Consider the following 21,517-nt stretch of genomic DNA (forward strand, 5'->3'; position numbering starts at 1 on the left):
CCATAACTTATTTTGTCTGTGTTATTTTCAAAGTAATAAACCCTTATATACTGAAAATACAAGAAGTGTCTAGTATACAACTAATAAAGTTAATTTCTAGTCTATCAAAAAATGCATTACTTTATTTCCTTTTTCTTAATCTTAAGGTACAAATTAAGTGCATTGTCTGTATTTCAGTGCCTTTGCTGTATCTCTAGAAAAAGTATTACTATGAAAAAGTATTACTATGTTGACATGGAAAATTATAGAACAGATATGAAGGAAAAATGTCAGGTAACTGGCAATGTTAGCTCAATGAGCAATGAATCTATTTCTGTATGTCTGCTACATCTTCCACAAAATGCAGTTTTAGTTATGTTTCCTTGATTAACATATTTTTTATGCTGTAAGTGTAATGTCAGGCTTGTCCTGCACTTGAAGTTTTGCTGGGATGGATGAAGTTAAGAATATTTAGATTTACTAAAAAATTAATCTAGTTTTCCTTTTTGCACCTTCATTTTTGAAATGCCTTCCTTACCTTTGCAGTATTATTCATTTAGGATGGTGCTTCAGCTATTCTCTGCATATTCCCTTTGTTAGCAATTATTCTATGAACAACAGTATCCATCTCAATGCAGTGATACATCTCATTTTAGAGTATAATGGTAAAGCAGCTTTTAATTTATCCAGTTATCATATTTACCTGATGGTTCTGCCTGGTTTTGCCATGGACCTTTTTTAGTAATTAACCTAAATAAGTTTGCTGAGGTTTGTATTTCAATTTCCTGTACTTAACAAGAACAAAGCTTGATGCTGCAGCCATAGCCTTCATCCAATTGCAACTATTCAGTAATCCATTTGTTTTTGGAAGAAAGAAATTTGTTGCCCACTCTGCTCTGCTGGCTGGCAGCATGCATACCTCAGAATTTAAGGTCATTTACAATTAATTTCTGTAGCTCTCTGTGCAGATTTAAGGATTTGACTATTAATTCCACTTCTATTTCTAGACATAGAAGTTCAGAGGACCTACACAATGGTAAAATGTGTTAGTAAATGGAGTTTCAAAGACACGCCTTGTTTCTTTGCTCCTTCCTGCTCTGCTAGAGATCATCTCCCTGAGCTCTGCCTTGACTTTTCCTTGACTTAGCCTCTGTCTTGCAGTATTTCTTGTAGCCCTCCACTTCAGCACTCTGCTAGAGTTGTATTTCACAGCCACATGCTCATTCAGCCTTCCCCCTTGGATGTATCTGGTTGGAAAATGTGACTGGGAAATGGGACATTTGCCTGTACAGTACAGAGGAGTGACAAACACAGGTGTGCATTGTCTGACTGACCAGATGCACAGAACGCTATAATTTTGCTTCATTTCATCCTTTTTTCTTCTAAACATTTGCACTTATTACATTTTTTTTTCTTTTACACCAGCAGCTACCTTTGAATTTTATCAGTAGTTGTTGGTATTTCTTCTTGGCTTTGTTATTCTGTAATGTTTTGGTTTTCTAAATTATGACTGAAGTTAAATCATATTAGCATGTTTTCTTCTCTTCTACTGTTTCAATGCCTGAAGTTCTCTGTATGGCTAAGAAAAGAAAAAAATAAAAGTAAAAAGGATGTAATGCAATGCTTTCCCTGAGTTTTAATTCAAATTGTAATTTTGCTAAAAAAAAAACCCAGCAGAATCTCTGGAGTCAATCATGACCTCAAACCATCTCTGCCTTTCTTATCTGAAAGAAAAACAATTTTCATTTCAAAAAGGCTTCTACTGAAATCCTCATGTGTCTTTTCTTAATCATCTCCTTTTAACTACCTTAATTCTGCATTTTTGATTGCTTTAATCCTTAATCACCAAGAGCAAAAAGGGGTTTTAGTTTCCAGCAATGAGGAGAGTCTGTTCAAGCAACAGTTCCACATCCCAGGCTCTCTAATGCATTTCTCGTCCAAGAGTCACTAAAGAAAGCACATAAACAGCAGTGGGAGCAGAGACCAGAAACCAGCAGCCCAACTCCAGCTTCCTGCTTATCAATGCCAGAGTGCCCTTTTTGCTACGCCAGGAATGGCAGGCATATCACTTTTTGTTTTCCTATGTACTGTTCCAATTATTGCTCCACTATGTTTTATTTCTCAGCCCAGCCGTCTCTTGGGACTGATTTTCATTCAGTACAAATGTTCTCATTATAAAGACTTAACACGAGGAGAATATAAATGAGAAGATGAGTGCATGCTAAGAACTTGCTTATACAGAAACTGCATCGATCAAAGGAACAGCAGAGTAAAACACGTCAGCATTAACATGCTCCTATTTTCAGGGTTCGAACAGTTTCCTTTCCCATAAGAATAGTGTGATTCCTTGTCTCTGAAACCAGGCCAGGAAAGACTTTGTTTAACTGAAATAACAAGTGCAAAGTGTTTCTGTAGAAGATTATGGTACAGCACTAAAGAGCTCTTTGAAAGCAAGTGCATCTTCAACAGTTTCAGAGATTACCCCTTGTCACCATGTGAAAACTTACAAAAGAATCAAAATTCCAAAAGGTTTTCACAAATCAAATTACTATGTGATCATGACCTGGAACAATTTTCATAAAGCTAAAACACCACTTACTTTATCCAAGTGATCACTGATGACGCAGCTGACCCACTCACCATGTCGGTTCTGGGAGGGTACATCCCTCGGCAACTGTTTTTGTCCAGTGGTTTTGGGCTGTCTTCAGGATCAGACAGTACTCACTGCCAGATGAAGACTTCAGCAAACGGTCATGTAGGCCCTCCTCTGACTTCTGGCACTTTGAGTGAGACCAGAGGTGTCTCTGCAAAGATATCAATATCTTTGGGATTTCAGCGACAACTTCCCTCCCTCTTCCAAAGGGATGGAAAGAGCTGAAAGCCACAGTACCAGTTCAGCCCTTCATTTTTTCAGGCCAAGACAATATATCACTAACAGGTGAACAGAGGCAGAGGGCACTCACAGATAAAAAACTGTTTTGAAAAAGATTGTGCAAAACCAAGTACCGAGCTAAAACCCTCAAGTGTCTGGCTACCAGACTCCACCTGAGGCAATCAGATTCCCTTCTGGCTTCCATGGGGCTTCAGCTGGCTCTGCAAGTAGTATTTCATCTGCAGTGAAAAAGTTCCAGTTTACAATTCATTTCACAGGCATATTCTGAGACATAACTGAATTTAAGAAGCAAATGTATGTTTTTACTAAATTTCAATTTAAAAGCTCTACTGAGTGCAGTGGCTCTGCTCTTCTATTTTTCCTGCTTCCTGACTACATAAATATGTAGGAAATCTCTCAAGATGTCACAAACAATTTCTCAGTGGGTCATGGGCAATCCAAAGACTTCCAGCTATACTAGTCCTGGAAGCTGAGCTACTACTTTTAAATCTGTCAAAGAGAGCTCTACAATAAGCAGTGTGGGAATATTCTTGAAGATGAGCAAGTGAGAAGGTAGAACTGAAAACAAAACATGGATAACCTTGCACCATCTGTTTGAAATGCCAACATTTTCCCAGAATAACCTGTGCATCACTACCTTAAGACATTCCCCAAAAGAAGTGCTTATTGAAGCAATAGAATTGTCTGAAAATGATTTATGAGTGTGAGGAAGGCAACATATTTGTTCTGGTGGGTGCAGCTCAGAGCTTCACATCTGCTTATATTAGGTTCAGCTTCTATGTATCTGCATCCTTCAGTGCTCATCTCACAGCTCCGTACAACAGCTTTATCCTTCAATTTGGCAGCCAGGCCTCATTGACAGTGAAAAAAAAATAAAAACTGAGAAAACAAGAGGAAGGGTTGTCATAAGAGAATGAATCCAGATGCAAGTGTTTTTTTACCCCATTGTTCTGAATTTTGAGTAAATTAATAGTTGTGTCTTGTCAAAAGCAGAAATAAAGGCTATGCTTGGCATTTTAAAAGAACGTGAATGGTTCAGAAACAAAAGCCCTGTTGACTGTCCTGGCTCAAAACATCTGAATATTAAAGATGGGTTTTGGTTGCTTAAACATAGTTATACGGTGTCTTTTTAGAGGCTCTGGGGTGTCCTTTATCCCACAGTTCCTGATCCAGCAGAACACATTTCTCCTTTAGGCTTTGTGTCAGAGTCACTATAGCACATCTCAAATGATGCCTATGTTTAGGCCATTAACTCTCCTAAACTTTTTTTGGAGCCGCTATTCTTAATGCTATCCATAAGAACTGAATGAGCAGGGTCTCTATTAACGAGGCCACCTATCAAAGTGCCTGGACGTAAATTCAGTGATTAATTTCTATAGTTTTACTTGAAACGTGACAACAATGACTGTTACAAGCTGAATGATATAAAAAGGCCCTTAATCATGGTAATAGAGGCTTGCATAGAGGAAACGGAGATGACAACTTTCAGATAGAGGCTGATAGATTCAGGTAGAATACAATAAACTCCTTTCCTGTTTTCACAGCTAAGTGTCTGGTTTTGTGTTCTTAAGCACAAGTTGGATTTAAATTGCTTGATAGCATATGAAAAGCTACCTCTCAGTGATCTCCAGGGATGATTTCAGATTCAGATTTTTTTTTTTAATCATTCTAGAGTGTTTTGAGACTACTCCTTAAACACAAATTTGATGTTGAAGAGTGGACCTCTGGGAAGTTGTACTCAGTATTTACTTCTAAACCCATGCTTCCCAAAATACAAACTAATTGCTAGAGTTTCAAAGTTTGGCCTTGAAAACAATAATGACTTGGGTCTAGCTTCTGCATGATTCTAGCACCCAAACTCTGGATCAGTAGGTTGGCATGACATCTGCAGTTCGATGATGTGATTCATAGGAGCACAGTTTCTCTCAACCTCGTTACTTGCAAGTACTTAATTTTATTTAAGTCTATTTGGAGACAGGTGAAAATGTACACACGGTGCAAAGGAAAAATATTTTATTGTGAACATGGCATGTATGAAATGCACCTCAGAATATACTGCTATATATCAAATGAGATAAAAAAAAAATCTCTGACATGAGATAAATGAACAGTGCTTGAGACCAATGAAGAACATGCACACAGCTGTTCTAACAGCACAATTCTGATACCAATCACAATATATTATATAGCTTTTATGACAATGTTTAGAAAAAATGCAAATATTGGACCTACTCCTGCATTATTGTACATCATCCAAATCTTCGATGAAGCTTGCAGGTGTGTGAAGGGAACGACGAGAGCAAACTGACATCCCATCTCAGGCAGCAGAAGGCAGAGATGGAGGATACATCAAAAACAAAAGACAAAAATACTATTCTACAAAAGTAAAAAGGCAAATATTATCCCAAGGAATATTATTATTTGCACAAGAAATCTTAATTGCAGCATCCTGACTCCGTTAAAGCCAATGAGAGTATGCCATTGAGATCAGTGGAGCCTGAATTTCATACTGAAATTTAAAACATTCTTGCATTAGTGTAAACATCAGCAGAAAAAGTCAGCATCTGTACAAGTATTCAAGTGCTGTTTAAAAAAACAATAAAAAATAGACAATGCTAACCCAAAATGCCAGTACAAATCCAAAAGGCAGATAATTAAAAGAGGGGTTTTTTTGCAAATGTACATTTTTGAAGTATTTAAAAACATCCATTTCTTAGTATTTGTATATCATTGTTAGGGAACAAATATATGAGAAAAAAAATGAGTTATTTACAGTGATAAAGGAAGGGCACAGTGTTTGCTCAGATTTATTTGAAACCAGTATTTTTCCACTTTGGAGTCATGACATATACCTGCACACTCAAACATGTTTCAGAGCAGTGCTGAGAAATGGCTATACTTCATTGTTATGAAAGATAATCCTTCTGTGCAAGTATTTCAGTATGATTCCTCATGAGCCATTTACATCCATCCATATTTTGAGTTAAAAAAACCAATAAACCAACCTTTAAAATTTCTCGTAGAAGTATTTTTTTCTTTGAAAACCCTGATGAGATTTTACAGTCATGCATTTGGAGATTCAGAGTCAACACAACTTTCCCATTTACTGTTAGAGTAGTGCCTGTCTTCAAACAGTTCTTTGCTAATTTTTGTGCGGATCTCAGGACTGGATAACAGCGCCTTTATCTGATTCAGTCTGGATAACAGGGCCTGCGTTTCTCTGCGTAAAGCTTCTTTTGCTAAGTCTGCTTCATGGCTCTTTCCTAGAGGAAAGGAACAATATAATACATTTTAAAACAACTAATTCATTTAGAATCATTAATGTATGGAAAGAGATCGAATCTGGTTTGGACAGTATTAAGTGCTCAGTTTTTGACCATACTGAATTTTTATAAAAAGATACTTCATCAAAAAATATAATTTACATCAACAAATGCTACCAAAAAGTAAAGAACAGTACAGTGTCACATTTAGGAGAAATTCCTGTCATATTACATACTGTGTAATAGTATCTGCAATGAATATCTGTAGTGGTAATTTTTAGCTTGAGATTGACTGCTGTTGACTAGGAAACAGCACGTGCTCTCACATAGAGCAAGCAGCCCTGCGGCAGTGCCAAACCCTCAGGCGGAGGGCATCGCTTCCACTTATGACAAGGCCTTTTCCACAGCCATTCATGACAATCCAAAAGACAAACGCAAAAGGTTCAGTTTCTCTTCAAAAGCAAGGAAGGGATTCTTGGTATCAAGGGGAAGTGAAGAGTGGAGCTGCCTGCTTCACCATTCTTGTCCTTTTTCCATTGTCCATCCCTCCCAGCATTCAACAGATTTTCAGCAGTGCAAGCACTTATTAAACCAGTAGACAGTGTCCTTCAATTCAGAACAAACTTTTGATAAGCGACTCACAAAGTAGAGTTCCTGTCACCCAGCACCACTTAGCAAATTTCAGCAGGGAGCTGGGACATGTTTTTGTAGTTATTCTTGGTGGGATATTTGCTCCCGGGCATTTTGCACAGTGCTCACTTGCTGTTATCCTTGTTGCTCTCATTCTTACTGCCACTTGCTGTGTCTTCAGTTTTCATGGGGCTTCCATCAGTCTCTCTGGTTTTGTTTTGCGTTTCTTCTAAATATTGCTGTACAGCCTTCAGCACCGCGTTCTCCACCAGCCTTTTGCTGAGGCTCACCAACTCTGCATCATCTGGCTCTGCTGCATGTTTTTCACCTATGCGTCACAACAGACAAGAGAAGGAATTCATTGCCATGGAAAGAGAGCAGCTGTGATTGTATCAGGAGCCTCTGTCTGAGCTGGATTTTAAGTTATTAGCTGCCTCTTCCTGATTGTAAAAAGTAATTTCCCCTCCCTCAAGCTCAGAAACAAAAGTGTTCCATAAAGATGTATACAGTATATCAGATCAAAAAGATTTCACTGCTTATCTGTACTGTAACACTCCATTTAAAGCCAACAGCTTAACACTATGAACACTCATTCAGAAAAGTGTGCAAATTTAATTTCTTTTGGCCAACGATTGTCTGTGACATATGGGTAAAGATGAAGAACATGGCACAAAATAGATTTACACTTTAGTAGCATTTAGGTGCCTCCATTTTGTGATTTTGCTTAACAAATCCAACATCTATCTATTTACTCACTGCTTGTAATTCAGGAGTTTCTCATGGGAAAAATTACTAAAATAATCTAAGCACAGGTTAGAAATATTTTTGCAAACAGAGCATAAAACTTAGAAAAACCATATATTCCCTCCCTGCCTCTCTTCTGTCTTCTAACTTAAAGCTCTGATATCTGAGGATTGCAAGTTCCAGCAGTCTATTCTTAGATATCTGCTGACAAAAGCAAGAAGCTGGTACTTCCCTGCTTTGCTAAGACTTTGTATGAATAAATATTTACAACAAAACATAGTAAAGATTTGCATACATCCTGACTTCTAGTTTGAAATGGTACTTTTCCATGAAACATTTTCCCAATAAACTATATAGCCTACTACAGAATCCTCCTTTCATGAAGAATGCATTCCATGAAAAATAAATTTTATTGCCCAGTTTCCACTGGCTATGCCATTTGCCACTTCACAGTCTCCTGCACTAGGTAAATAATTGTTTTCCTCCATTTATATTTAAGGTGATACTTTTAATGTCCTCTTCTGGAGTTCACATTCTGCAACTAGTAATAAGAGGCTGCTTAGTCCTACTCATCTGGTGAAAGAGATGTTATTTCATACTCTCAACACAAAGCTTTGTACTGTTCAATTACCTAAATTTGCCCTTTTTCATTTATGGAAATTTATTCAAGTTTGCCTGCACATATAGATTACAGTTATAAAATACTTTTATTAGTCTTTCTAATGGATTGCAAAATCTGGGAGTGATTTCACTGATAAAACATAATTCATGTGGGGATTCAACGAGGGAGAAGTAAATAAAACTCTTCATATTCAGAGGCAGCACCTTTATTAGCTGAGCTTTATAACATGAGCATCCCACTCTGGAACAGCAAGACATACCAAACTCTTCCAGTTCTGGGACTCCACAGCACTGTTACTGTGGGGAAGGAAGAACTGCACTCTCCAGCTGAAGAATTAAGACTTTACCTTGGTAAAGCATTTCATTACATTTCAGAAAAAGTTTGGAAAAATTGCTCTAAAAATATTGAAAGGGTATCTATGTGGATAGTTTTGGCTAAAACCAAATTAAAAAATATATGAGAAAACATTAAAAACAGATTTAGAATTTCCAAGAAGAAACATTTTAGGCTAATATGCAAGTCCAACAGAGGCAGAGACACTATTCCCAAAACTAAACAGCTACATTCTCCATGTTCTCTGACTCACTGCTTACCATGTCACTACCTCTACATCCTGTGTTTAAGTCTATCCTTTAACTTACAAAAACAAAGGACTTAATTCAGACTCTTATCTTTCAGAACATCCAAGATATATATGAGCAGCATCTCCTCTCAGCTTGTCTGAACTGATCCCACAAGCCCCTTTGAATGCAGCCCTTTGATTCCTAATTTCCTTTGCTTTTAGCAAAGATGCTCGAAAAATGTGTTGGAAGTCCCAGTCTATTTATTCACTAGAAAAAAAAATAATATTGTGGTTTTCAGCTGCAGAGTTTCTCATTTTTCAGAATTGCTCATGGGTCACAGAAATCGTTACTCACACAGCACTAATGATCAGTCCACGCAACTCAGAACAAAATCAATGGGAAATATGGTGCTCAGCCACTCTTACATTTGACCCTCTAGTATTTAATATGCAGAATATGACTAATCAGTCACAGAGGCCTCCAGATACCACAAAACAGTAGTGACTGTATTTACTCAGAATGCAATTTTACTTGTAGTACATCATGTATTATTCTTACAGTCTTAAAAAGGACAGAGCTCTTCTCTCATAAATACTTTCTGCAAAACAGTTCTCATTTACATACATATGTATAAAATACATATATCTACTGTTGCATTTATAATTTCAAAACAAATAGATAGCATGCTTGTAAGTAATTTCTCAAGTATCGAAAAAGATTACTTAAAATGAGCCTTTTAAAAGTAGAGTTTATATAGCTACAGAAGAATGATTTTGCATTTTTTTGTTCGTTTACTTTTAATATTTTGAGATATTCATGGCTCATCAACAGTCGAAGCTCAAGTCTGTAGCACCTCCTAAGTGAGCTCTGCACTCCCACTGGCAAGGCATACACAACATCTGACTGACATGCAAATGCATGCACATCCCTGCATGAAGATTGTCCTTGGATTTATCCATCTGGACACCTTGGTGGACTGCCACATGGGGCTATATGATTCCCTGATGCTCTGTTTATATTCTCATAATCCTTAAATAGCAGTTGTGGGAGTGTCTGCAATGCTGTGGTTCACTGGCAAAGTAGCTGTATACTATTGTACCATTCCTACTCTTGACTGTTGATAAAAACAAACAGGTTATGTAATAAAAGTAAGTATTGATCATCTATATTTAACACACATATATGTCCTTTTATATCTCTCCCTCCATGATGCATCTGCTGTTTGCCTGCTTCTTAGATGAATACAATTCCTTTGCAGCTGGCAAATGCTTCTTTGTGTGGACTGTCTTACATTATTTGATTTATCAGAATATCAGTGAAAATCATTGTAGATATGAATGTTTAAGATTTAAAAAAAAAAGGTTTCAAAATTCAGACTTGCTCTGTTTGTAAACTCTGTTCTGAAAAGGGAACAGGTATACCACAGGATTGTATTTGCATCAATGCTGTGATACTAAATTCTGTGCCTAAGAATAAAAAACTTCCCCTGTCTTCTCATTCATGTGGTTCAGAATAAAAATAAAAAAACCCTTTCATTGTATCCCAGAATTCTCTTCTGTAATTTTCAAAATATAGAAACAAATTCATACCCTGTGAGTGTACCTCAGTGCATCCATGCTTAGCAGTGTTTTTTATTACTGAAACTGAAGCATACCCCTTGTCCTGAAATGACCACCATTTTTTACAAAGGGAGCTATCAACTGCACAGAATTATTCAAAAGGTGCTTTATGATCCTACAGCCAGATGCTAGCAGTTATAGACATGAACCCGATGCCTGCATTGAAATCCAAATTTGGATTCAAATTCACTGCTATATCTTTCTACTGGACCAGGTTTACTTTCCAAGTGTACACCCCCTTCCACTTTACAAGACCGTGATCTGAATTTTGAAAAACTGAATTGGAACAAATCAGGTATCATGGTCCTGGCACAGCATTTTCATGGCCCTGACACAGCTTAGAGTGTATGTAGATATCTCAAATTTGGAGAGAGGTAGGACTGTTACTTGAATTCCTCTACTGTTTATATGAGTAGTCCAGTTTTTTTGTGACAGATTTAATTGAAAGAAGCTACAGTGAATCCCATTCATAGAAAAAGCAGTTTTACAACCTTTTACCAGCTACACTCCAAGACAATGTTCTGCAATCCTTTCCTCATGGCCTCAACACCCTGGGTTTTGTTCTTCCTTCCAACAACCTTTCTTGACAACAAAATAATGACAACATGGGGAAAATTATAAAGGAGACCCTTAGTATTTTGAATAGGTGACCAAGACTAGTAGGGAAATCTATACGCTGGCAGCAGAGGTTCTGGTCTGCACCTTGGGGAGGGCTGTGGAAACAGACATGGCTCCATCTACCTTTTAGTTTATTAGTTTTCTAACACAGTTTTTACAAACTCTAGAAACAAAAAACCCTACATGGGACTCAGGCAATTTTCCAAAAACTAAACATTAAGAAATTCTTTCTGAATGATGGAAAACTTCATCTTTCTACTTACGCAGTACCTTATAACAACACCAAGGTGAGCCAAGTTGCTGTTGCATATAGACAAAGCTTTCACCACAAGATTCTCCTTCTATAGTGACTCCTCAGTGGCTGCAACTCATAATAATACCTCACTATAATTGACTATTAAGCCCCCTGTACAGAAGCAAAACTGTGTGTGCAGTACAACAGGACTGGAAGGAAGACACGAACTATGCTAACTACTGATGTAGTAAGAAACCTTCAGCAGAAGACTTGCAATTATTTCTGCACATGGTAGGGTTGGAGAAAACAAAGGAAGGATAATGAAACAAATGTCAGACAGATGTCAGCATGTAAATTCATACACTTTGCAATCTCAATGGTTATGCCTTTATCACGGTTCCCTATCTCTGTGTTAGAAGGAAAATCTAAGACTGAAGACATCATTTATACTCATAGTGCTCAGGCAGATGCAGACTACTGCAAGGCTTCTGTGCCCAGCTGCAGCCTGTGGAAACATCTAGTTTTTGTGACACTGATTCAAAATTAAATTAAACCTCATTGACTTCTGTGGGAACTGGATGAAGTTCCCACGCCTGAATACTGAACTGCAATGTCCTATGCATCAGACCAATGTGTTGAACACTTTCTTTACTGAGGACTTTCAGAAAAATTTGGCAGGCCATATATATTAACAGAACTACAGCATTAGAAAAATACCATCCACCTTCATCCTGCAAAGACAGAGAGTCCACAATCCATAATAAATTGAATAACAAGCTATAATCAGGCACCAGACCATTCGCTTCCCATCCTTGCAACAGGCTGCAGATGAGCCAGCATGGCTGGCCATGATTCAAGATCATGGTTTTAAAGTAATGAACACAAACATGAGCATGTGCCCATATCTAATCAACACAATAAGTACAGACAGGAAAGTCACAACTCTGAACATTTCCTTGTTAATTAAGAAGGACTTGCATGAAATATGTCTAAAGTGGCCACTTAAGGAATTGACACAAATAAGGAAAGGAGAGGAAGTGTGAAATTATAATCTCATTATGACATGATGGTTATGATATATCTGTTGCTGGATGCTACCACCTGATGTGGGAAATTTAACAAACTTCTTTAGGTTTACCTATATTGAAAATACAGGATTGTCTAACAAGGCAATTCAGGCAACACCAATCTGTCCTTCGTGCTGAACACATGGGTTTCTAGTTTGCTGGAAAAAGTTTTTATTTAATTTGGCCCACCATGCAATAAACATGATAAAATTAGGAATTTCTAGTAAAGAGGAAATTAAGGGTGTTGCAGCTATTCAGGGACAACGATGCTCTTGCCAGATTCAGTGATGACAGTAGGGAATACCTGCAGCTCCCTTCAAGCTGGAGACTTGGCAAACGTGGCAAAAGTTTGTTTTGTTTCACACAAAACCCTCTGAAGATCAGTGATCTAAAATTTCTGACCAACTCTAATGGCAGAAATGGGATGTGATCTACTAAACCTATTCTTCCTTCTGCAAGCACTGGAGGATGTGATGCCACAGGCATGAGCCTTCGGAATGAACAAAAAAAAAAGGTAATGTAAGACTCTAGTCCTGGCATACAGAGAGTTCTGTTAAATATCTTGGTTTTATTTTCCTATTTAAAGGCACCTGCTGACAGAGAAATATCCTGATTCCTTTAATGTAGTTTAATGCTTAAACTTAATGAATTTATAAGAAGTCTAGTGTAACACGCAGCAAAGATAACATAATGGCAGAAGGAAAGAAGGTGGCTTAAGAAGCTGTGAGTTTCACTCGATTTTCTCACCAATATTCAGGTAGAAAAAACAGCCCAAGTTACAAAAGCGGTTTTACATGACCACAGTAACATCCACTGTGCAAAGTGACAATGGGAGAACCAAAAGATTGAGGCAGATCTTGATAGGAAACATCAAGCCAACATTATTCATCCCTCTTCCCCATTCACAGTGCTGCCTGGTGCTACTAGCTCAAGGGAACAGGGCTGCTTGGGTCAGCAGTGTTATCAAGGAGAGCAGAAGAGCTCCTCCTCCCTCCAGGATGCAGCCAAGGGGCAAGCCTTCTGCTGTTTTCAGAGCCTGAGAGAGAGACTAGGTTTCTCAGTTTCCCAGGGAAAAGCTGTATTCTGGAACAGGACAGACTCAGCAGTCCCAGCACCTTCAATAGTCCTGCAGAAATAATACTGAGAATGTAACACACTAGGGGAGACTGTGCAAGTTGCTTCCCCATCAGCCTTGGTCACTACTGACCACAGACAGAGCCCGATGGTCTTGAAGGAAAAAAATCACCCTGCTAGGTCCCCAAGCTGAGGGAGGTGTAGGCCCAAAAAATGCAGCGGCTAACCAAAATATGATATACAAAGATTTTAATTGTCATAGTCCAAATCTTTTGCCAAAACCTCAAAGTTCCTGCTTATGGATCAGTCAACCATGAAAATCAAACGTTTACTCGTAAGCATGACAAGGGAAGTCTTTTAATAAACATTCACCTCCTGTTACCGTTTCCTATCCCGTCTCTGTGATCTTCAGTTTTAAATCTTCAGGATTCATTTGTTACTATACAGCTATTTTGGCTGAGACTTCTTCACGTTCCTGTCAATTACACTAAAAAAAGCAACCTTTTTTGGACTAAGACAGATTGTTAAAAACAAGTGTTAATAAGTGAATCTTAACAAGCTGATCCCGCATTGTTGCTCCTTCCGAGCTCAGAAGACAACTCCATGCAAACTCATGCTATCAGACAGTCTCTCACATAGTACATGTCTTTCCTTGGGGAAAGCAATTTTGAATGTATTTGTAAATTACGGAAAGAAAAGTCAGCTTTTAATCAACATGCGTTTTCATTTAATTATTTCAGTTACACTAACATGAGTGAAAGACAGCTGCATACTCCTTGATCTGCAAAATGAAAATGAAATCTTGTCAAAAAAAAGATTAAGTATAACTGCACTTCAAGAGGATGTCCAACAGCGTCCATAAAATACTGTAATAATTTTAATTTAATAATTTTAAATACTGTATATTTTTAACAGAAAAATGTCACTTTCAAGGTGCTTTTAACATCTCTCTAACCATACTTAATTAGATCCTGAACCTAATGGAAGAAGGTCAGAGTCACCTTTTTTGGTATGAACATCTCACATACGTTTGAACTTGCAGCATAATTGCATCTCAGGGCTGCCAAAATAGATGGGTCTAATCCTTTTCCCCCAGAATCTTCCTCTTGAAGAAATTGAACCCACTTCATAAGCTTCTTGGGTAAACCATGAAATTATGTATTTTTGAACATGTGAGTAATATTGTTGCTGTCTTTCATTGCATGGATCAAATCTACAGATTTGGACTGAATTTATTAACAGCTTTGGGAAGATTGATATAACACCCTTAAGTCAATTTGAATGGCATTTTAAAAAAACCCCATTAAGTACTTATCATAGCATTTCCTATCTGAATCTCCTTTATCCGTTATATATTTTGCCTTAAATAATGTATTTAGCTTTGTTCTTTCTTCCCTTTCTTTTGTTTGTCACATAACCTTCACTTTAAAGGTGTTTTTTTTTTTAAAAGTGGGAATTTGATATAAGTTTTCACTTTGATTTTGTGAGATGTAGCTGTATAAATGTCCTACCACACATATGTTTGTAAATATGAAATTTATTTTTGATACTTGGAGAGATTAGAAGTTTAGACCTTTGTTTAAATGCTCTGGCTCTGAACCCATAAAATTACTGCTCCTGCTCTTCTTCAGGACAACTCTTCAGGACACTCTTCCTCAACTTTCATCTCTCTCTAAAAGCCCACTGCTTACAAGAACAGTGAATCACAGAATCATAGAATGGTTTGGTTTGGAAGGGACCCTAAAGACCATGTAGTTCCAACTCCCCTGCCATGGGCAGGGAGAACCCTCCACTAGACCATTCTGCTCAAAGTCCCATTCAATTTGGCATTGAACAATTCCAGTGATGGGGATCCACAGCTTCTCTGAGCAACCTCACCACCCTCTTTCAGTTTAAAGCCATTACTCCTTGTCCTATCACCACATGCCATTGCAAGAAGTCCCTCTTGATGTCCAAAGAAAAGTATTCCACAGGCAAGATAAGCAACAAATCTGGACACATTTTTATTTGGTCATAATAAATTGCTCTGAGCCATGGGGTTTTTGGTCACCTCAGCCATATTAAATCAGAATAGCTGTAGATAAAGAGTTAAGAATGCTGAAGGTATGACTAGAGTTTGCTTAATCTAATTCACAGGAATCTAAAAATTGCTATAGTGTAACAAAATCTGTGGATGAAAAAACCCTGAAACGTTACCATGCCATAAAACTAAATTTAATGCAATTGATCCTTCTCATGAAATAAGTAGACTTTATAATCTACTGCAAGAAAAAACTGAAATAATATGAGGGGACAATACTAATTTTTTCCCATCCTGTGTTTTTTATGTAGAGTGCAAATATCCTCATTTGCTCAACAAGCACCTAGTTAGTAATCAAAATTAACGTTATGCTTGAGTCTCCTTCACCAGCAGAAATCAAGAATACTTTTTTAAACCAGTGGGCTTTACTTTCACATCCTTCCTATGCTAAATATCAAATAGTTATAAAAGCATTTTCTTTGTTGAAACAACATAAAGCTCCTTAAAATTAACCATTTCTCTACCTATTAGCAACACTTCTTTAGTGAAAGTAAATCCCTACAGCTCTTACACTGCATTCTATCAAAAGAGTAACTCCCCCTCCCTCTCTTTCCCTGTATTTCTACTTCCTCAAACTCAGTGAGTCAGACTGTTCTAGCAACACTTCAATGAAATCAATCCAGAAAAATATGTCTGCTGTGCCAAAAACTGAACTAATCATCACAACTTTTACCAACTTACACATAATGGATTGCTCATTACCATGCCTTAAAATCGATGGTTCTCTTCTTTTTACACTCCTTTTCCCATTCGTAAAATTTTATCTCTACCGATACAGTAGAGACAATTCCAATCCTTTCTCTTCAGCATCCCAGTAACTCTAAATCTGTCCTATTAACATGAGTGGAAAACTGCTTATTTATGTCAACTAGTCTTCTGGGCCTTTGTTTCTATCAGGCTAAACAGTTCTAATTTGGAGTTTCATATTTGTTTCTTCGTGCTCTTATTTTAAATCAGTATTTTTCTCAGTCTTTCTCCAATGCAAGAGTAAAAGAATAAAGGATGGATATTCATACCATAACCAGTTTTTCCATTTCTTTTCACCACATTCAGAACAAACTGTGTAATCAAAAGCAAGTATTTTAATTTGCTTTGTCTTTATGTTTTCCACACAGAAAAGTTCTCCCACTTCTATGTCTGGCTAGAGAGGCCAAGAAAAGTTCATTATAGATGAGGAGAAGGAAAGAAATGGGCAATGGTTCCTCCCAGGAGCCAATTATATCATTCATAATTTTGAGATTTCCTGAGACAGGTAAGCACATACATTTGCATGGCACCATGTAATGTGTTTTGAACTCCAAGAATGCAGGTATAGCTATACATTGAGGGTCACATCCTGTTATCATGTGGGTGTCAGAAGCAGGAACCTACAGCAGTTGAGAATTAGCCTGTCCTTATAGCCTGGGTGCAGCACCATGTTGATCCAGATATTCTGCTGCTGATGTAGAAGCTTATACTGGGACAGATCTTACCAAAAACATATCATGTTTTTATCTAAAGTCTAATCCTGTAATCTTTTCTTATTTTATGCCTTCTATAAAGACCACGGCTAAAAAAAAGGACTAAGGGAATGATAAGGATCTCTTAAAGCAAAATGATGATTTAAAGCGGTGAACATAAAGTAACATTTATTTCATTACATCAGATGAAATAAATGTGCTTCACAACACAAAAACACTACACCAAATTTCACTTTAACAGAGAAAGGTAATCTCAGACTTTAGAAGGGGGTTCAATCACTAGAACTCACATAGTCATAGGCTATATTTTATAGAACTACAAGAATAAAGTCTTCATTTTATCCTGGAAAAATGTCTCACATTGTATTAATGAGGCATATGTGAAAAGTAAAAGGCGAGCTGAGAGAAGAGAGGAAGAAAGGAAAACCTTTTTGATTGCATTAGGTCATACTGGATGGTAATGGATTTTTAAGACAGCAAAAAATGTTCATTTTTGAATGACTGTCCTCAGCCACAGCAAGTGCTGTAGAAAACATGGCTGATACTTAATATGTTTTTGCTCAATCCTTGTGCTTTGTACTAAAGTGAAAAATTGAATAAAGTGTAACTTAAAAAATTATTGCTAGGATGTGAAACAGAATAACACAATAATGGACCATGGCATAAGACAATTCTCTTAGCAAAAGGATACAAGCTCTCTAGTGAGTAAATGCCTGAGGATTTAAACTCGCATAAAACTTAGCAAATGCCCAGATCAAGTTCACTTGAGACTGGCAGATATTCAAAGAGATTAAGCCACCAGCAGAAATGATAAAGTTAATGGTGGATTTTGAGATCCGGGCACTGGGATCCAGAGGAAATACCTAATAAGGAGTGAATTTTCTCTACACCAATTTAGGACAGCAATACCCAAGGTTCATGAGAATAACAGGCAGAGTCAAAAGGCTGATAGAAGTTCAGCTGGGTATGCCAATATCAGAATTATGAGCCTAAAAGCACTGACTATTGTACAAGTTTGGCAGTGCCAAATTCATCAGTGGTACGGTGTATTTCTAGCTACTCAAGGCTTGAAGACACTCTGTAGCCAAATGTTTATCAATTTAAGGTCTCTAAATTCTAAACAATCTTTGTGGCACCCAGTCAATTTTCCTTGTAAGATAGGATAATTTCCAACCTCTTTCTCTGTAGATTTATAGAATGGTTAAGGTTGGAAGAGACCTTAAAGATCATCTAGTTCCAGCCCTTCTGCCATGGGCAGGGACACCATGCTAACTTCCATAGCATATGGAATATACCCCAAACCCCAAACTCCTCCAAATCCTAATCTCTTCCATCAGTTTTCCACTTTAGGCTTATGGAAACAGAATCTCTCAAATTTTAGGAATGGCAAAATGACTTGGTATGAAAAGTTATTAAACTTTCATTAATCAGCTGCTGAACAAGGTGCCAGTAGCCTTACTACGATACTTTTCAAGTTATCTTATTTTCCACTTCGTCTATAATAATTTCACAAATTATAACAGACCATTGTCATCTAAAGGACAATCCTTCACTGGATCAAGGACCTGTTGTTTGTCTTGCTTTCTCTGTTTGTCTGCCTTAATCTGAAAATCTTGGTCACAACATTGCAAAATGTAGACTCTGCAGCCCAGCATCTGCCACTTGACAGGAAGCTTTCCCTGAAATATATACAAAATGTTCTCTCTTGTTCTTATTTTACATGATGCAATAGAAGTAGTCCCATGCTATCCTAACAGTTGCTTAATCATGTTAACCAGTTCCTCCTCCTGCCTTCTGGCTTTGTATCTTTTTTTTTCAAAACTAGATAGGTCCTAATCTCAGAACTCCCCAAGATGTAGCTCCACAGCTCCCCAGAAATTTTCTGGAACTGCAGCCTGGGCTCCTACTTTACATTTGAAGCACTACGTTTTTTTGGAAACGCAACACTTCCTCGAAGCACCTTCCTCCTCTGCTCCAGGATTATGCCTCTTGAGTTTCCAGGACAAAAGTTACACTGATCTTGCCAGTGCAGGTGTAGCCAGCACTGTATGTGTGCCATTCTTGCTAAATGATTGTAGGTCTGGTTGCACATGATCCTGCTGAAGGGGTAAAAGATACAGATTTTGTTGGGTTTTTTTTCCTTCCCAGAGGGAAAGTTTTTGCATAGATGAAAGCTGTTTTCACCCCTTTTTCAAAGAGGACTGAATACAGTTTCCTGATTATTCCAGGTCAGTATAGAAATGTCAAAATTGAGAGTATGATTATTAGTTCAGATTTTAGTTTCTAAAGACCTTTAGTGAACCAAAGAACTCATCTTCTCTTTCTTAATTATATGGTATCTTTAATGAAGGCTGTGCAGACCAATTTTATAATTTTAAAAAAAAAATTTAATATTTTAATGGCTTCTGGAATCAAGATTAAAACATGCCTGCCTGATCCAGGAAGACCACTTTCCATTAGCAAACAAAGCACTCAATTAGCTAGCATTTAGCATCACAAATCAGACAGTATAAAGGGAAAAAAGCACATTTAAAACCTCAGGTAGACAACTAACACGTTTTGTTGTATAACACTTTCCTACTCCCAAGTGTGACTATTCCATTTTTGTAATAGATGTTTTTTTCCATATGCTACAATTTCTACAACAAGAGTGGTTCCACTCTAAACTCACAGGGATTAGGTTGCAGTATGACTTGTCATATAGCAATACAATAGGTCAAAGCAAATGAATTTCTAAATTGCAGGAGTAGCTGTTCATACCTAGTAACAAAAGGATGGTATTTCATATTTAGCATGTCACACTTCTTATTTGGCTGTAATACGGGTTTGCTCATGTATCATTTTTGAGCAGAGAAGGAAAACTCAGTTTGGGTTCTATGTTGACATTAGACAAAACATCTGTCCTCACAGTAACATGAAAAGCACCTCTGAAACCTGGTGTTTCATTCAGAGGTACCAGCCTATGCTTACATAGGTGAGTTCTACAATGCCAGTACTTGCTCTTTGGCTCTAAGGCCAATTAGCACAGAGCAATTCAGGTCCTATCCAGCTCTGTTGGCCTCTGAAATGCCACGGCTGCATCCAAACTGCCTGCTGGGAAAGCATTTGGGTTGGTGCTAACTTTTAACCAGTGCCCAGGAGTTTCTGCAGCATTTACATTTTTGCCAGGGCCAGAACTATGCCAGGGTGATGGTATGGGCACGGCAGTCCCAGTGTCCAGGTGCATCCCCAGACACCCCATCATGCAGTACACCAGAGTCCAAGGCACCTGGAGCGGTCTGCAGAATTGGGCTGTATCTGTAAATAGCAAAGCTGAGAAGTACATTGAGCCAAATCCTGCATTCATGGAACAGTTACTTCTCTGGATTTCTCCTGGCAGAGGTTTTGAATCGTAACTCCAAAGCAGTCCAGCACAAATGAAAACAGAAGTATGAACTAAGAACAGTTTCAGAGAGTAATGCAGCAGTAGCTAGAGTAACACATGTGCCAGAGGACAGGATTTGGCTCCTGACTCCAGTAAGGCTGTGGGAACAACAGAATTTTCATTTCCTCTTCCACTACAATGAGATCTTACTGCTGTAATTATGATTTAACCTGTAGAAGTAAAGAAATGGAAAGGCAAAACTTATAACTCTAAATATTTAGACTTTCCAATGCTTTCTACTTTTCAGGGCAGGCCTTACAACACTTCAGAAAATCATGCTGCTTGCTCCTTCTACTGTTTGGTGAACAACAAGTGGCACAGTTTGTATAGTGAGTTGAGAGGCACTGTGCAGAGTATACATGAAACTCAGTAAACTGAGAAAGGAGCAGGCAATAATGAATGAAAGTAATAGTACTAATGGGTTTTCCATAATACAGAATAAAGTATTTGGATGATGTTCACTGGGAATACAGGGCAGCTTTTAATATTATCTGACAGCAATGACCTGTAATTTACCCTTTGAAAATCAATAAAAACATAATACTGTAGCCTTTGCCTTATTCAACAGTATGCCAGGGTAAGCAAGCAGTGCTCCTCTGAGAACCCAGCCCTCCTTTCGCTGTGGCAATGGTGTTACTAAAATAACCTTTAAATCATCTTAACAGCTTAAAAGACAGAATATCTCATATCTAGGTGTATACGGGCTGGATAACAAGCATATTTTCCACTAATGAGCAATAGTGTTTAACCTGCATACTTAGAGAAGTATAAGAAATCTAACTTTCTCTTCTTAAGTGGAACATCTGCATACAAGACACTCAGGAAGTTACCCTCTTCAGTTCACCCAAGACATGTTTATGTATATTTACTTTCTCTTTTGGCCTTTATTCTCCCTTTCAAATCCAAAAAGGATATGGGATGGCAGCAGACACACTGCTTAAGCAACCTAGTATAAATGCAGAAGATTTAAAATGATCTTACTTTCCTCCCAGGCTCACTTGTGCTTGAAGAAATCATGGGAGCAGACTACCAGTTTGATTTTTAATGCCCAGGGCTGCACGAATAGCATTTTACCCGGGATCCTTCCCCTGCTATGTATGTACTTAGAAAGAGGATTCCAGATGGAGTTGGCAATTTGTTGGCTTGCCATCTGAACCAATCTTTCTGATATTATTTATAGAAGGTCTGCTTTTAAATGGGCTAGCTGATATTCTCATCCATCTCACTGCAGCCCTTGACTCCAGGG

At 37.8% G+C, this 21,517-nt stretch overlaps 1 protein-coding gene across 4 annotated transcripts in view; it reads right to left on the bottom strand.

Annotated features, from left to right (window-relative positions):
- Positions 1-4,868: 4,868 nt before the first annotated feature.
- AKAP7 (A-kinase anchoring protein 7) overlaps positions 4,869-21,517 on the bottom strand; it is an 87,973-nt gene continuing 71,324 nt past the window's right edge. For 3 of the 4 annotated variants that reach the window (XM_064649498.1, XM_064649503.1, XM_064649502.1), the window contains exon 8: positions 4,869-7,093. In XM_064649498.1, coding sequence (XP_064505568.1) covers positions 6,891-7,093 — 203 coding nt within the window. In that variant the 3' untranslated portion in view covers positions 4,869-6,890. The remainder of the gene's footprint in view (positions 7,094-21,517) is intronic. The other variant, XM_064649499.1, reaches the window with a different exon arrangement.

Source organism: Pseudopipra pipra, chromosome 3, assembly GCF_036250125.1.
Source record: "Pseudopipra pipra isolate bDixPip1 chromosome 3, bDixPip1.hap1, whole genome shotgun sequence".
Classification (NCBI taxonomy): Eukaryota; Metazoa; Chordata; class Aves; order Passeriformes; family Pipridae; genus Pseudopipra; species Pseudopipra pipra.